The 18,179-nt window shown below is 43.6% G+C and overlaps 1 protein-coding gene across 4 annotated transcripts in view; it reads right to left on the bottom strand.

Annotated features, from left to right (window-relative positions):
• The window catches only part of KATNA1 (katanin catalytic subunit A1), a 66,242-nt gene extending 48,897 nt beyond the window's left edge, over positions 1–17,345 (bottom strand). The window contains exons 1-2 of one of the 4 annotated variants that reach the window (XM_050787159.1): positions 17,276–17,345; positions 5,063–5,237 (exon numbers count right to left, since the gene is read on the bottom strand). In XM_050787159.1, the coding sequence (XP_050643116.1) occupies positions 5,063–5,224 (162 nt within the window). In that variant the 5' untranslated portion in view covers positions 5,225–5,237; positions 17,276–17,345. Of the gene's footprint in view, positions 1–5,062; positions 5,238–16,780; positions 17,116–17,267 lie in introns of those variants that run through there. The other 3 variants (XM_050787160.1, XM_050787158.1, XM_050787161.1) reach the window with 3 other exon arrangements.
• Between the last annotated feature and the right edge of the window lie 834 nt (positions 17,346–18,179).

Here is an 18,179-nt window from a genome sequence, read left to right as displayed (position 1 = left end):
ACAGAGCGAGACTCCATCTCAAAAAAACAAAACAAAACAAAACAAAACAAATTGAATAACAAACTGAAAAGTCAGGCATAACTTTAAAGTTCTACAAGAATAATTAGCTGGGCATGGTGGCCCATGCCTGTAGTCCTGCCTACTTGAGAGGCTGAGGTGAGAGAATTGCTTGAGCCCAAGGGGAAAAAAAAAACCATCAAAGCACAACTTGTGAAAGTTTCATTTTTGTCAAACTTTATTGTTATTTCTTAGAGACAAGTTTTCATTCTGCTGCCCAGGCTGTACTGCAGTGGCACGATCATAGCTCACCATAACCTCAAACTCCCGGGTTCAAGCCATCCTCCCACCTCAGCCTCCCAAAGTGCTGGGATTACAGGCGTCAGCCACCATGCCCAGCCCTACTTTGATAACTTTTATGCTATTTAATTAACTTTGTAAATGCTGAATAATCCCAATTACCCTGATTTGATAATTAAATATTGTATATAGGAAACAAAATATAATGCGTATGCCCAAGATATGTACAACTATTATCTATCAGTAAATAATTTCTAAAAAATGAAAACAACACTGATCAGAATATACTAATTTTATGACTAATGGGTCACAACCTACAGACTAAAAAGGTCTCAATTCATATGCAACAAAGGTATTTTTTTAAAAGCAGTCTTTTTTTTTTTTTTTTTAAATATTTTTTAGAGATAGGGTTTCATTCTGTCATCCAGTCTGGAATGTAGTGAAATGGCCCTAGTTTTGAGAGTAAGGCTCCAACTCAAAAATAAAAGAGAAAAGGAATCTTGACGCAATTTAAAAACTAAGCCTGGGCAACATGGCAATACCCCATCTCTAAAAAAAATAATAATAATAAACCAGACATGGCCGGGCGCGGTGGCTCACGCCTGTAATCCCAGCACTTTGGGAGGCCGAGGCGGGCGGATCACAAGGTCAGGAGATCGAGACCACGGTGAAACCCCGTCTCTACTAAAAATACAAAAAAAATGAGCCGGGCGCAGTGGCAGGTGCCTGTAGTCCCAGCTACTCGGGAGGCTGGGGCAGGAGAATGGCGTAAACCCAGGAGGCGGAGCTTGCAGTGAGCCAGGATCGCGCCACTGCACTCCAGCTTGGGCGACAGAGCAAGACTCCGTCTCAAAAAAAATAAATAAATAAATAAATAAACCAGACATGTTGGTTTGTGCCTGTGGTCCCAGCTGCTCCGGAGGCTGGATGGGAGGATTGCTTGAGCCTGGGAAGTTAAGGCTGCAGTGAGCCATGACTGCACCACTGTATTCCAGCCTGGGCAACAGCCTGAGACCCTGCCTCAAAAAAACCCTCAAAAACCTATATATAGTTTTGATTCAACTGTATTATAGTAATGGGTCTTAACTCAGCCTAAAAACTATGGTGACGGCTGTACATTATATATGTATTTAATGCCACTGAGTTGTATATTTAAAAATGGCCAAGGCTGGGCGCGGTGGCTCAAGCCTGTAATCCCAGCACTTTGGGAGGCCGAGACGGGCGGATCACGAGGTCAGGAGATCGAGACCATCCTGGCTAATATGGTGAAACCCCGTCTCTACTAAAAATACAAAAAACTAGCCGGGCGAGGTGGTGGGCGCCTGTAGTCCCAGCTACTCGGGAGGCTGAGGCAGGAGAATGGCGTAAACCCGGGAGGCGGAGCTTGCAGTGAGCTGAGATCCGGCCACTGCACTCCAGCCTGGGCGACAAAGCGAGAGACTCCGTCTCAAAAAAAAAAAAAAAAAAAAAAAAAAAAAAAAAAATGGCCAAGGCCAGATGCAGTGGCTCACATCTGTAATCTCAGTACTTTGGGAGGCTGAGGCAGGCGGATCACCTGAAGTCAGTAGTTCCAGACCAGCCTAGCCAACATGGCAAAAACCCTGTCTCTACCGAAAGTACACAAAAATTAGCTGGGTGTGGTGGCGCACACCTATAATTTCAGCTACTCAGGAGGCTGGGGCAGGAGAATCACTTGAACCCGGGAGGCGGAGGTTGCAGTGAGCAGAGATTGCGCCACTGCACTCCAGCCTGGGCAAGAGAGTGAGACTCCATCTCAAAAAAAAAGAAAAAAAAAACAGTAAAGTGTTACGTATATTTTACCATAATAAGAAAATGGTAGGACGGGCATGGTGGCTCATGCTTGCAATCCCAGCACTTTGGGAGGCCAAGGCAAGCGGATCACCTGAGGTTAGGAGTTCAAGACTAGCCTGGCTACAAGGTGAAACCCTGTCTCTACTAAAAATACAAAAATTAGCTGGGTGTGGTGGCAGGCTCCTGTAATCCCAGCTACTCGGGAGTCTGAGGCAGGAGAATCACTTGAACCCAGGAGGTGGAGGCTGCAGTGAGCTGAGACTACACCATTGCACTCCAGCCTGGGCAACAAGTGAGAAAATCCGTCTCAAAAAAAAAAAAAAAAAAAAGAAAATGGTAAAAAAAAAAAACTATATATATAATATTGAAATGAAATTGAAGATGATAATGTTTTGTTTTATAACTTAAATGATTTAATCTTAAGTACCTTTAAACAAAAGCTTAGACTTAAGTAGCTTTTGTTTAAAGGTACTTAAGTCTAAGTACCTTTTGTTGTGGCCAACAACAAAAGGTCTGAAAGTCCTTCACTGACAACCTTAAGACTCCTTATGAAATAAAATATTTTCTAGGCCGAGCATGGTGACTCACGCCTATAATCCTAGCACTTTGTGAGGCTGAGGCAAGAGGATCATTTGAGTCCAGGAGTTCAAGACCAGCCTGAATAACATAGTGAGATGCCATGTCTATAAAAAATAAATAAATAAAAGATTAATAAAATAAAATATTTGCCCCTTCTGGTAATTATATGGATACAGTAAAGGATATGGAGGGACAGATATAGGGAAATAGATTAAGTTCAAAGAGATAGGCTATTTCTCTCAAAAAAATTAAGGACAAATATTGAACAATATTTAAAAACCAGCTCAGTAAAATCTGAGGTATAATATTCTATCTAGAAGATCAGCTCAAAAAGACTATTACTTTTTTTTTTTTTTTTTTTTTTGAGGCAGAGCCTCGCTCTGTTGCCAGGCTGGAGTGCAATGGCACAATCTCGGCTCACTACAACCTCCACCTCCTGGCTTCAAGAGATTCTCCCACCTCAGCCTCCCAAGTAGCTGCGATTACAGGCACCCGCCACTACACCCAACTAATTTTTTTGTATTTTAGTAGAGATGGGGTTTCACCACGTTGGTCAGGCTGGTCTTGAACTCCTGACCTCAGGAGATCAGCTCACCTCAGCCTCCCAAAGTGCTGGGATTACAGGTGTGAGCCACCACGCCCGGCAAGACTATTATTTTCTTAACATTTTTTTCCTCTTGTGACATAGTTGAGCCTTGTTATAAATGCCACCCTCCACTGGACCTGTAAGTTACACAATTTCCAATTTAAAATTTCTGTTGGTCCTCAGTAACTGAAATTTCTCAATGGGATTCAACCATAATCTGCTTTATAAAGTTCTGTTATACAAGGAATATGAGGCTGGGTGTGGTGGCTCACACCTGTCCCACCACTCAGGGAGGCTGAGGTGGGAGGATCACTTTAGTCTACGAGTTTGAAACCAGCCTGGGAAACAGGGAGATCCCATCTCTACCAAAAAATTTAAAAATTAGCAGGTCACAGTGCGGCACATGTGTGGTGTGGTTTCTCCCACTCAGGAGGCTGAATGGGAGGATTGTTTGAGCCTGGGAGGTCATGGCTGCAGACCGTACCACTGCACTCCCTCCTGGGCAAGAGAGCAAGAACCTCTCTCAAAAATTAAAAATATATATATATGATGCCTGTGAGATTCACAAGCCATTTACAGTTTCGACAATGGCTTAATAAAGTCTACTCTATTTTTACCAAGTAAAAATCTGAACAAAAAATGTCAAAACCATTCTTTTAAGAAACTCGTGGGGGCGCAGTGGCTCATGCCTGTAATCCCAGCATTTTGGGAGGCCAAGGCGGACAGATTACCTGAGGTCAGGAGTTCGAGACCAGCCTGGCCAACATGGTGACACCCCGTCTCTACCAAAAACACAAAAATTAGCTGGGTGTGGAGGCAGGCGCCCGTAATCCCAGCTACTCAGGAGGCTTGAACCTGGGAGGTGAAGGTTGCCGTGAGTCGAGATCGCGCCACTGCACTCCACCCTGGATGACAAGAGCAAAACTCTGTCTCGAGAAAAAACAAACAAAAAAACTCTCTTATTAGATTCCAGCAATTAGAGTTAAGTAGAACTCATAATACTGCTGATGGTGAAAGTGATTATTAATAAAGTTTCAAGTAATATTATATAGAAATCTGTGTAATAACTCAAATACTTATGTTTTGTGTTGTTTTTTATTTTTGAGACAAGGTCTAGCTCTGTTGCCCAGGCTGGAGTGTAGTGGTACAAGCATAGCTCACTGCAGCCTCAACCTCCCAGGCTCAAGTGATCCTCCCTAGTAGCTAGGACTACAGGCATGCACCTCCACATCTGGCTAATTGTTTTATTTTTGTAGAGATGAAGTCGTGCTATGTTGTCTAGGCTGGACTTGAACTCCTGGCCTCAAGTGATCCTTCTGCTTTGGCTTCCCAAAGTGTTAGGATTACAGGAGTGAGCCACTGTGTACTGTGCTCGGTAGTCATACAGTCTTTTTTTTTTTTTTTTGAGACAGAGTCTTGCTCTGTCGCCCAGGCTGGAGTGCAGTGGTGGGATCTCAGCTCACTGCAAGCTCCACCTCCTAGGTTCACACCATCCTCCTGCCTCAGCCTCCCAAGTAGCTGGGACTACAGGCACCCGCCGCCACACCTGGCTAATTTTTTGTATTTTTAGTAGAGACAGGGTTTCACCGTGTTAGCCAGGATGGTCTCGATCTCCTGACCTTGTGATCTGCCCGCCTCAGCCTCCCCAAGTGCTGGGATTACAGGCGTGAGCCACTGTGCCCAGCCATACAGTCTTAACATGTAACTACATATAGCATTGACATCTGATCTAAATTTTCTCTTCCTAGTACTTAAGCCATTAAAACACACAGTAGCCATTATTCTCACCTGTTGCCATTTTTGCTGGAGGTATGTATCTTTGACTGAGTACAGATACTTGTTCATTTGGTCAAGAACTCCCTGATAATAGACCATCGCAGAGTCATAGTTTCCCAGCAATGCATATTCACGAGCCAATTTTACATTCTCACTAATCATAAGAAGACTCATGCTCAACTGTAAGCTAAAAAGAAGAAGAAAAAAAGAAACACTTGAGGTTTACATGTCTCTTAAAAATAAGTATAGTTATTAAAAAATACTTTCCAGTGTTCCCTCAAGAAACTCACAATCATACATACCACACTTCCCATTTCTGTATGTGTGCTCATGCTATTTCCACTCCTTCAAAGAAAGTTTTTTTTTTTTTTTTTTTTTTTGAGACGGAGTCTCGCTCTGTCTCCCAGGCTGGAGTGCAATGGCATGATCTCGGCTCAATGCAACCTTCGCCTCCCGGGTTCAAGTGATTCTCCCACCTCAGCCTCCCAAGTAGTTGGGGTTATAGGCACCCACCATCATGCTCAGCTAATTTTTTTTTGTATTTTTGTAGAGACGGGGTTTCACCACGTTGGCCAGGCTGGTCTTGAACTCCTAACCTCAGGTGATCTGCCTGCTGCCTTGGTCTCCCAGGTGATCTGCCCGCCACCTTGGTCTCCCAAAGTGCTGGGATTACAGGCATGAGCCACCGTGCCTGGCCTCAAAGAAGTATTTTATTTAGGAAGCCAAGGCAGGCAGCTCATTTCAGTCCAGGAGTTCAAGACTAGCCTGGCCAACATGGAGAAACCCTGTCTCTACTAAAATGTAAAAATTAGCTGGGCATGGTGGCACATGCCTATAGTCCCAACTACTTGGGAGGCTGAGAAACGAGAATCGCTTGAACCAGGGTAGCAGAGGTTGCAATAGGTCAAGATCGCGTCACTGTACTCCAGCCTGGGAGACGGAGCAAGACTGTTTCAAACAAACAAACAAACAGGCCAGGCGCGGTGGCTCATGCCTGTAATCCCAGCATTTTGGGAGGCTGAGGCGGGTGGATGATGAGGTCAGGAGATCAAGACCATCCTGGCCAACATGGTGAAACTCGGTCTCTACTAAAAATACAAAAATTAGCTGGGCATGGTGGCACGTGCCTGTAATCACAGCTACTCAGGAGGCTGAGGCAGGAGAATTGCTTGAACCAGGGAGTCGGAGGTTGCAGTGAGCCAAGATCATGCCACAGCACTCCAGCCTGGCAACAGAGTGAGACTGTCTCAAAACACAAACAAACAAACAAACAATTAAAATATTGTTTTTAAAAAGTTCCCACATTCAAACCCTCCCAATTGTCAAAGCCCAGCTCAGAAGGCAGTTTTCCTAGTATGTCTACCCCCTGAACTCCTCAGTTCAAAAAAAACTCTCCCTCCTCTGAAGTCCCCTGCACTTTACTGTGACTTTCATCCCAAGACACTGTCTACTTCAAATTATAGTTTCTATATGTCTTATCTCTATTAGACTGTTATCTGACAGTAGGATTTGCATCTGAAAGGTGTGAGACTATATGATCCTTGCATGACACACATCTTATTAAACATCTGCAGAGCCGGGTGCGGTGGCTCAAGCCTGTAATCCCAGCACTTTGGGAGGCCGAGACGGGCGGATCACGAGGTCAGGAGATCGAGACCATCCTGGCTAACACAGTGAAACCCTGTCTCTACTAAAAAATACAAAAAACTAGCCGGGCGAGGTGGCGGGCGCCTGTAGTCCCAGCTACTCGGGAGGCTGAGGCAGGAGAATGGCGTAGACCCGGGAGGCGGAGCTTGCAGTGAGCTGAGATCCGGCCACTGCACTCCAGCCTGGGCAACAGAGCGAGACTCCGTCTCCAAAAAAAAAAAATAAATAAATAAAATAAACATCTGCAGAATGAATAGTGAATATTAGATACATTTTTTGAAGCAGTGTGGATTAGCAGAAGGCATATGTATTTTGAAGTCAGAAAAATCTTGGCTAGAATTGTAATTCTGCCACCTTAGTCGAGTCCCTAAACTTTTTTCTAAGCCTGTTTTAGTATCTGTAGAACTGTCATAGCAACTACTTTCAGGAGTTATGCTACAAACAATAAAAGACTATTTAAAGTACCAAGCGGCCGGGCGCGGTGGCTCAAGCCTGTAATCCCAGCACTTTGGGAGGCCGAGACGGGCAGATCACAAGGTCAGGAGATCGAGACCATCCTGGCTAACACGGTGAAACCCCGTCTCTACTAAAAAAATACAAAAAACTAGCTGGGCGTGGTGGCAGCACCTGTAGTCCCAGCTACTCGGGAGGCTGAGGCAGGAGAATGCGGTAAACCCAGGAGGCGGAGCTTGCAGTGAGCTGAGATCCAGCCACTGCACTCCAGCCTGGGCAGCAGAGTGAGACTCTGTCTCAAAAAAAAAAAAAAAAAAAAAAAGTACCAAGCATACTACTTGACAAATAGTAGGTCTTCAACAAAGTATCTGCCATGAAACTTTCTATATATGAGAACCTAATCCAACCTTTAAACCTAGGAGTTCAAGACCAGCCTGGGCAACATGGCAAAACCCCATCTCTACAAAAAATACAAAAATTAGCAGAGCATGGTGGTGTGCGCCTGTAGTCCCACCTACTCGAGAGGCTGACATGGGAGGATTACCTGAGCCTGGGGAAGTCAAAGCTACAGTAAGCTGAGATAGTGCCACTGTACTCTAGCCTGGGCAACAGAGACAGAGTGAGACTGTGTCTCGAGAAAACATTTTTGGCTGGGCACAGTGGCTTACACCTGTAATCCCAGCACTTTGGGAGGCCGAGGTAGGTGGATCACGAAGTCAAGAGATCGAGACCATCCCGGCTAATGCAGTGAAACCCCGTCTCTACTAAAAATACAAAAAATTAGCCGGGTGTGGTGGCAGGCGCCTGTAGTCCCAGCTACTCAGGAGGCTGAGGCAGGAGAATGGCGTGAACCCAGGAGGCGGAGCTTGTAGTGAGCTGAGGTCGCACCACTGCACTCCAGTCTGGGCAACAGAGCAAGACTCCGTCTCAAAAAATAAAAAAAAAAATAAGAAAGCAATTTTTAAAAATGCACGTAGTAGGATATGGATATATGGATGTGGATATAAAGCATTAGAAGCAGATGCCTGATAAATGTGAGCTTTGTTAATGTTCACAATGACTATCAACTGTAAATCACATGGTGAAGTTCAAGGCTGGAAAGATTTACATGCTTTTGGGGAGTAATAATTTGGATTAGGGATGTGGCTATGGGAGTAAAAAGAAACAAATTAGAAACACTGTGGTGAAAGAAATGCTGAGATTACTCAGGAACTCACTGTGTGGAGAAAAAGTTGAAAATGAATGAAGTTTCAAGCCTAGAGGACTAAAAAGGTGAAGAAATCATGAAAGATCACAGTAAAGTTGAGAAGACATATAAGTATAAAGAAAACAAGACTGTTTTTTTTTACTTCTTTTGTGTGTCAGTGGGGTATCTAGATAAGTGTATTTCATAGCTTGTTTTCTAGCTGCATCCTTTCTGATTTTCATTGCACTGGCCAATCTTTGCTCACTCTAGCCCTATCCCACCATCAGCCAGAAAAACAGCAGTGCCAGCCCAATACCAGACAGAGATAGCAAGTATTTCAGGGCCAATCTAGACCTGGATAGAGTGAGGAGCTGATGAAAAAAGAGACGTCGACACAGCAGCTCTTAAAAGTGGTCTCAGCCAGGCACGGTGGCTCATGCCTGTAATCCCAGCACTTTGGGAGGCTGAGGCAGGAGGACTGCTTGAGCTTAGGAGTTCAAGACCCGCCTGGGCAACACGGCAAAACCCCATCTCTACAAAAAGCACAAAAATTAGCAGAGCATAGTGGTGTGTGCCTGTAGTCCCAGCTACTCGGGAGGCTGAGGTAGGAGGATTACCTGAGCCTGGGGAGGTCAAAGCTACAGTAAGCCAAGATAGTGCCACTGTACTCCAGCCTGGGCAACATAGACACAGTGAGACTGTGTCTCAAGGAAACATTAAAAAAAAAAAGAAAAGAAAAAGCTCCAGGTCCAGATGATTTCTGTAAGTATGGTGGGGTTTTTTGTTTTTTGGGTTTTTCTTCTTTTTTTTGAGACGGAGTCTCACTGTGCTGCCAGGCTAGAGTGCAGTGGCGCAATCTCAGCTCACTGCAACCTCCGCTTCCCGGGTTCAAGTGATTTCCCTGCCTCAGCCTCCCGTGTGGCTGGGACTACAGCCACGCACCACCACACCCAGCTAATTTTTTGTATTTTAGCAGAGATGGGGTTTCACCATGTTGGCCAGGTTGGTCTCGATCTCCTGACCTCATGATCCGCCTACCTCGGCCTCCCAAAGTGCTGGGATTACAGGCATGAACCACCACGCCTGGCCTCGGGTTTGTATTTTTGTTGTTGTTGTTTTTGTTTTTGTTTTTTTTTCTTTGAGACGGAGTTTTTGCTCTTGTTGCACAGGCTGGAGTGCAGTGGTACAATCTCAGCTCACCGCAACCTCCGCCTCCCGGGTTCAAGCGATTCTCCTGCCTCAGGCTCCCGAGTAGCTGGGATTACAGGCATGCGCCACCACGCCTGGCTAATTTTGTATTTTTAGTAGTGACAGGGTTTCTCCATGTTGGTCAGGCTGGTCTTGAACTCCCGACCTCAGGTGATCTGCCCACCTCAACCTTCCAAAGTGCTGGGATTATAGGCATGAGCCACCACACCCGGTCTGGCCTCAGGGTTTTTTTTAACTGAGCTTCTAAACAGAAATAATTTCAACCACATAAAAGTTGATCCAGAAAACAAGAGAAAAGCTGAGCAACTCTTTTTTATGAGGCTGAAATCATCTCAATTAATTGAATAAGAACACAAGACCCATTTCACTTATGAACATGGAAATCCTAATATTAGTTTACCTACAATGCATCGACACACACACCCCATGATCAAGAAGGGTTTATCCCAGAAATGCAAGGATGACTTAAGATCAGAAAATCTATCATTGTAATTCCTCACATTAATGGACAAACGTACCTCACAAGAAAATGAGGAAAGAGTATAAGGGACAATTCACAGAAGGGAAACCCAAATGGCGAACAAGCACAGACAGAAGTGACCAATAAATACAAACCGAAGCCATGAGAAACCTCTTTTTATTATTTTTTATTTATTTTTTTTTTGGAGACAGAGTCTCTGCTGCCCAGGCTGGAGTACACTGGTGTAGTCTCGGCTCACTGCAACCTCTGCCTCCCAGGTTCAAGCAATTCTCCTGCCTCAGCCTCCCAAGTAGCTAGGACTACAGGTGCTCGCCACCACACCCAGCTAAATTTTTGTATTTTTAGTAGAGAAGGGGTTTCACTATGTTGGCCAGGATGGTCTCAATCTCTTGACCTTGTGATCTGCCGGCCTGGGCCTCCCAAAGTGCTAGGATTACAGGTGTGAGCCTATGCGACCGGCCAAGAGACCTCTTTTATTCACCAGACTCAAAAGTAAGTGCAATAATACTAAGTATTGGCAAGGATTTGGGAAAAAGGAAACCTTTACATCAATTTGCAGGCATAAACTGGCATAGTCATTTTGGAGTGCAATCTGGCAGTACTTGGGGAAATTATGTATGCATGTATACATATATGTACATACACACACATATATATATGTATATATACACCCCGTGACCCAGCAATCCCATTCTTGTGTAAATCTTCCAGAGAAAGTCTCATACAGATCCATAAAGGAACTTGGTTTTGGACATTAATGACAGAAATCTTTGAGAAATCAAGTAGCGTCAATCTATTTATTCCCTGCTAGGGGAAATATGGTGGATACAGACCACAGAGTACCATGTAGCAGATAGAAGCAATGAATAAAATTTACATATAGCAACATGGATAGATCATCAAAATACAAGGTTGGGTAAAAAAAAAGAGTCTCAGACATAGAACAAGATCTAAATCCCAATGTCATTTTATAAATTAAAAATACATATGCTATATAAAATACTCATTTTTAAAGCATGCATACATACCCAAGAAAGTACCTTAAATATATTAGAAAGTCTATGGAAGGTGAGGAGGAAAATATATGAGTGGAGAAATTGCTTATGACAAGTAGGAGAGAAACAAAAAATAAATATAAGAGAAGAAGGGCCTTATATCCATGGATAATCATAGGGAGCCTCTAAGATGGCACTCAATGACCTTTGCCTCTTGGTATCTGTACCCTTATATAATTACTACCCCTTGAATGTGTGCTTGTAACAAATAACATAATACCATTTCTGAGATTAGACTATGACTTCCATCTTGTTTGCTGTCTCTTGCTGACCCCACTCAAATGGAATACCAGCTACACGCAGTGAGCTGCCTGGGCAGAGGCTCACACGGCAAAGAGCTGAAGGAGGCTCCAGGCCAACAACCAGTAAGTAACTGAGGCCCTTGGTCCAACAGCCCCCGAGGAACTGAATCCTGCCAACAACCATGTGAGTGAGATCTAAAGTGAATCCTTCCTCACTAGAGCCTTGAGATGACTATAGCCCTGGCCAATACCTGACCACAGCTCTGAGAAACACCCTGAATCTAAAGTATCCAGTTAAGTCATGCCCAAATTCCTGACCCAGTGAAAACAGTGAGAGACAATAAATGTCTGTTGTTTTAAGTCACCAAGTTTTGGGATAATCTGTTATGAAGCAATATAGCTATGAACTAAGGTCTATGAGTAACTCAAGACTGGGCATCTGAGCTCCAAAAGAAAAGGAATAAAATCCTATGACCTAAATCTTGCCTCCCTGGATTCATGACCACTGATGACATTCTATCTTAATAAAATCCTAAAGGCCAAGGACTATATCTCTCTGTTATTTACTGGTGTCTCTCTAGTACCTAGAACCATGGCCTCAAATGTAGATCTCAATCAATCTTCCAATGACTGAATACTGCCTAGTGTCCTTTTTTTTTTTTTTTTTTTTTTTTTTTTTGAGACAGGGTCTCACTCTGTAGCCCAGGCTAAAGTGCAGTGGCGCCATCATGGCTCACTACAGCCTTGATCTTCTGGGCTCAACTGATCCTGAGTAGCTGGGACCACAGATGTGTACCACCACAGCCAGTTAATTTTTTTTTTTGGTATGTTTTGTAGAGACAGGGATTTCACCATGTTGCCCAGGCTGGTCTTGAACTCCTGGGCTCAAGCAATCAGCCCACCTTAGCCTCCCAAAGTGCTAGGATTATAGGCGTGAGCCACCATGCCTGGCCAGGTTTTTGCTGTAACTACCAAGAGTTTGTAACCTTGTCCAGTTCCTGACCCTCAGCATGTTCACATTCCTTGATCCTCAGCTCATCCCAAGCTGGGATTACAGCTTGATTCTTGTGTGATTACTTCTGCCCTGAAGTCATCCATGCCCTACAGAGACACCTAGTCTGGTCAAGGGTGTTAGAAAAGTTTAACTGGGGCCTGCTGCTAAAAGTATACAGTTGTTCTAGATGAGCTTGGATGTCAAGCCTTTCCTGTCTTTTCCCTCTCTTCCTCTTTTCCATAATAGCCTCCCTGGAGATCTTTCTTCCCATTTTCCCACTAAAAAAATCTACAATAGTCAGGCACGGTGGTTCATGCCTGTAATCCTAATACTTTGGGGTGCCAAGACAGGAGAATCGCTTGAGCCCAGGAGTTCGAGACCAGCCTTGCCAACATAGTGAAACCCTATCTCTACAAAAATTACAAAAAATTAGCTGGCCATGATGGGACGCTCCTGTAGTCTGATGGGATGCGCCTGTAGTCCCAGCTACCAGGAGGCTGAGGTGGGAGGATGACCTGAGCCCAGGAAGTCAAAGCTGCAATGAACTGTGATCATGCCACTGCGCTCCAGCCTGGGTAAGAGAGTAAGGCTCTGTCTCAAAAAAAAAAAAAAAAAAAAAAAAAAAAAATTAAATTAAATAAAAATAAATTTAAATTAAGTTGTTACTTACATATAGGTGGTCCTTGTTTTTTTCTTGAAGGCCATGATTCAATGGCCCAAAACTCATACAAGTCCCTCTAAGCCTTCTTTAAAGGTTCCATGTTTTGAACTCTTTCTAGTCAGATAAAATTCTTTAGAAGCCAATGAATTGATATTTTCTAACAAACATGAATGTAAAGTCTAATCCAAGGCTACAATAACAAATGACTTGAAAAATCCCTGATTATTAAAGAAACAATGTGTTTGCAGAAAATAGTATTAAAGCACTTAGTTCACTAAATGTTAGCCGAAAATAATTTTCCACATCCCCTTATTACTCTCTAAGCCCAAACCACCCTTCTCGAATGAATGTTACAACTGTAAATTTATGAAATTCTCCCAATTTTCAACAATATATCTTTATCATTGCTAAAATTCTACTGCAGGAAGACTAGAAACTGGCTCTATTTAGCACAATATCTGGCAATATTTGAAGAAATGAATCTATTTGAAAAAAAAACAGCTGGCTGGGCACGGTGGCTCACGCCTGTAATCCCAGCGGATCACAAGGTCAGGAGATTGAGACCATCCTGGCTAACACGGTGAAACCCCATCTATACTAAAAATACAAAAAATTAGCCAGGTGTGGTGGCAGGCACCTGTAGTCCCAGCTACTCGGGAGGCTGAGGTGGGAGAATCGCTTGAACCCGGGAGGTGGAGGTTTCAGTGGGCTGAGATCGCTCCACTGCACTCCAGCCTGGGCGACAGAGCGAGACTCTGTCTCAAAAAAAAAAAAAAAAAAAAAAAGAAAGGAAAAAAAAGCTGACTGACACAGTGTAAGCACTATGAACTATAAACACAAACTGTTGGTTCAACATTAATAGAATACTTATAAAGATGAGATTGCCCCAAAATTCAGGCTCTTGGTTACACGGATTATTAGAGAGAAGGATAACCATACGCAATGCCTGCTTTATCTCATAGCAAGTTTTTCCTTTACATTATTCTAACAGAACCACCCTTTTGCTTACATGCCTTGAGTATTTATGAGTCAGCTAGTGACTAAATTAACTTAAACTGAGCAAGATGCAATGTGAAATTTTAACTCAAGTGACAAAATCAAATTTTTTAAAATACTGAAATCCCAATTTTACAGCAAAATTTCTAGCAAATATAGTATGTGATGCAGTGTTGTGTCTCCACAGAGAAAATTTTTTTTTTTCCTCCTCTAGGATTAGGAAAAAGAAGTGATCAAAGAGACTGAAAAAGAACAGGCAAAATATCCAAATATCTGAGTTCTAAGATTCTTATTCTCTCTCTAAACAACAAATACAGGGCCCTGCCTATTTCACACCTAAAGAGGATACCTTACCCATTTAATTTTTAAAGGACTCAGGCTGGGTTCCACTTATTTGCAGTTTTTTTTAACATAACGTACATGGGTCATTCATTCAAGAAATATTAAAGGAACACCAACTAAGTTGCAAGGAATTGCACTGAAGACAAAAACAAGACAGAATTAGACCTTGAAATCCTTGAAGTTTAATAGAAGGGATATCACCTTATTTATTCTAGGTTAGTTTTTTTCCTTTGCTTAGTAAGAGGAGACAAACATAGAATATTATTAAACACAGACTAAAAAATCAGCAGCAATGTTGGAAGCCTGAAAATGTTTTCAAAATACCTATCTGTGAAATTTACTTCCTAAAACAAAAAGATCACGAAACTCAATCATGCATCTTCCTGAAGGCATTTCAGTAAAGCAAATGTATGTGACTTCAAAAGTGGCAATACACTGGTAAGCAATTTTCAGAATGTTCATGTCTGGGATATGAAAGAAACCACATGCTAACTTACAGTCAGCCACTGATTATTACGAATAGGCACAACAAATGAATGATCCATGACCAATTACATCATGGCATACATTTTTCTTACCTTTATAATCATCATATGATAAATACTTAAGCACAAGACAGTTACCACTATTTTTTAAAAATACCAAAAAGAAACTTGTTCAGGAAAAAAGTACATATAAAGTTCACTCTATTTGTACAGTAAACTTTCAGTTTACCCTAAACAAAACAAACAAATCAGTGAGTATAATTATTAAAATGTAATTTAAAAGTCATATTCAAGCTTATCGATAAACACCACAAGCAAAATCTACTATCATGTTATCAACACTGACCATATTTATGTGATAATACTATCTTTTTTAAACAGTCAAGTGGCTAAAAAAATCCAAACTACTGTCAACAGAAATTCAACAATGTTGTTAATAGAGTTAATTCAACAAGATTCTCTAATCCTCAAAATTTGTCAGCATCTTGATACCAGTTTAAAATGAGGTGGAGAATCCCTTGTGGACTACATGGCATGCCTAGTACTGAACCTATAAAAATGTAAACGCTTCTTGAATAACTAATGCTATAAAGCAGCTTTATACAGCTTTTCATAGTCTAGGAATGTTGGAAAGTTGATCAGCACTGCCTGTTTTTGGTGGTTTTTTTTTTTTTTTTTAAGGTATTTACAGGCCACAAGTTGTTAATGTTAATACAAAACAGAGTTTTGCTCCTATTTCTTGGTATAAGAACAAAAACTGGACGGGCGCAGGGGCTCACGCCTGTAATCCCAACACTTTGGGAGGCCTAGGCAAGCGGATCACAAGGTCAGGAAATCGAGACCAGCCTGGCCAAGATGGTGAAACCCCATCTCTACTAAAATACAAAAAGTTTGCCAGGCGTGGTGGAGCGCGCCTGTAGTCCCAGCTACTTGGGAGGCTGAGGCAGGAGAATCCCTTGAACCCGGGAGGCGGAGCTTGCAGTGAGCCGAGGTCGCGCCACCACTGCACTCCAGCCTGGCGACAGACCAAGACTCTGTCTCAAAAAAAAAAAAAAAAAAAAAAAAAGAACAAAAACCAGCTCCTTTGGAAAAGAAAGCAGGGCTTTATATTGAGACATTTAAGCCCGTAAAAATATTTCAAGAATCTGTCTTAACATCTACTAAGGTGACTATCATTGTGACTACGTGACAAAGATCTACTGCACCCATTCTAAAACATCGGGAATGTTTTCAGCAATAACTAAACGTCTAATTTCAAAGAGGAAGCCGTAAATTAGTGCTTTCAAGAGAAAAGAGCATCACTGTGCTGTTGGAAGTTAGTAACTAATATAAAAGCGACCCTTCGCGGTTATAGCAGGAAACTATTTTTGATTAAATAAGAGCTTGAGATTATCCACCATAAGGCACTTCAGGATCTACGTCTGTCTCTAACTTTGTCATCACATTTACATGAAACTAATGTTTCGAGGGAAAACTTTTCTAAAAGGTACCAACTCTAAACCAAAAGGCCCACAGGCCTTCCAGAGGACGCCACGCTCTAGAATAAATAAGAAATAACATCCCCAACAATATCACTCTAACCTAACAAATTTTAAGGAGAGTTGCCTCCCAATGTCATGGCCATCGGGGTTTTTACCTGTGAGGGTTTCGGGGTGGGGGGCGTGAACCGGTTCCGGAGAGAACCAGTTAAAAAAGCGAAGGACTAAACACTCTCGGCTGGTGACTTCGCTAACGACACAGACCAAAAGACGGGATCGACAAGAGCCCCCGAAAAGTCCCCCGCCGGACAGGATTCCTCAGGTAGGGGGACTGTCACCTAAGCCAAGTTGTCGGGGACAACAGCAAGGACCTAAGACCTCAGGTAGGCAGGCTCACGGAGGGTTGCGCTGCGGGTTCTCGCTGCGGGCCTCCCGAGTCCCTCACCCGCCCGGCCCTGGAAAATCCGGGGTCCCCAGAGCACCGCCAGAGTGAAAACTCACCTGCGGCGGCCCAAGCTCCTCGGGAAACCGCCCAACGCCAGGCACAGAGTATTGGCCGAGTGGAGGTCCCGGCAGCGAGGAAGGAGGGCCTGACCCAGTCCAGCCCACCTTGCTCTCCGCTCACGGCCCCAGTACTGCCCAGTTCAATCGTCACCACCACCTGCCGGCGCGGCTTCTGCTCGCCGAGAATTTGAAGACAAACCCGCCAGGGTCACTTCCGGTGCCGGGGACGACCTCAGCGACTCCGGCGCACGCGGGGCAACACCCCGGGAGCGAGGACGCTGGGCTGCAGCGGCGGAAGAGGGTGTGGCCGGGCTCGGGGGCGCGCGTGCGCAGTCTGGCACCTCCTCCCGGCGGACGCGGCGGCGGCGACCACGGATAGTATAGACCTTGGTATAGATGGTATTATAGTACTACATCGCGCGCCTCTGTACCTTGTTCAGGTGCTTGCCCACTTTCCCTCCCATTTGATTTTCACCACACTCACACACACACCGAGGTCAGGTGTCTATTTTAGAGGTGAATGTCCAGGATCAAGCAATTCGTTTATGACAAATCCTGTTTTAGAACCTAGTATTCAGAATTCCCCAGCTGGGCTCCGTGTCATGACATAACAATAGGGAGGGGGTAAACAAAGATTCTCGGACACACTGCTAGTGGGATTTTATTGATTTTTTTTTTTTTTTTTTTGGTCACCGTTTTAATACGATGAGACAAGGAAAATGATGCTATTTCATGATTTACACGTATGTACTCCACAGGGCTTCCTCCAGTCTCAATCATCCTCTGCCATCACTTGAGGCAGAATAGGGCACTTATCACACATTCCTTTAAAAATGCAAGGTAAGTAAGTTTCAAACATTAAAACATCCCAACTGGGCACAATGGCTCATCCCTGTAATCCCAGCACTTTGGGAGGCTGAGGCGGGAGGATACCTTGAGCCAGGAGTTCAAGACCAGCCTGAGCAACATAGTGAGACCCCTGTCTCTACAAAAAGTACAAAAATTGTCTGAACATGGTGGCACACGCCTGTAGTCCCAACCACTCAGGAGACTGACACAAGAGGATCACTTGAGCCCAGGAGTTGGAGGCTGCAGTGGGCCATGATGGCACCATTGCACTCCAGTCTGGGAGACAAAGTGAGGCCCTATCTCTAAAAAGAATAAAAGCACCCCAGTCATCTAACATAGACATGTAAAAGCAATTCAGGGGAAATACATCCATTCAGTCAACAAATGTTTACTTAGCAACTACTATGTGTGAGACAGTGTTGGCACTGGATATACAGTGGTCACAAAATAGAATGTTTCATGGGGCTTAAAGTCTTGTAACATTCTCAACTGAGTAGAGAATAATAGTTTCACTGTAGTAAATATGAACTCTATTGTAATAGGGAAC

This window comes from Macaca thibetana, chromosome 4, assembly GCF_024542745.1.
Source record: "Macaca thibetana thibetana isolate TM-01 chromosome 4, ASM2454274v1, whole genome shotgun sequence".
NCBI classification, from domain to species: Eukaryota; Metazoa; Chordata; class Mammalia; order Primates; family Cercopithecidae; genus Macaca; species Macaca thibetana.
Note: the sequence above shows the minus strand (reverse complement) of the source record. Positions and strands in the feature narration are given on the sequence as shown.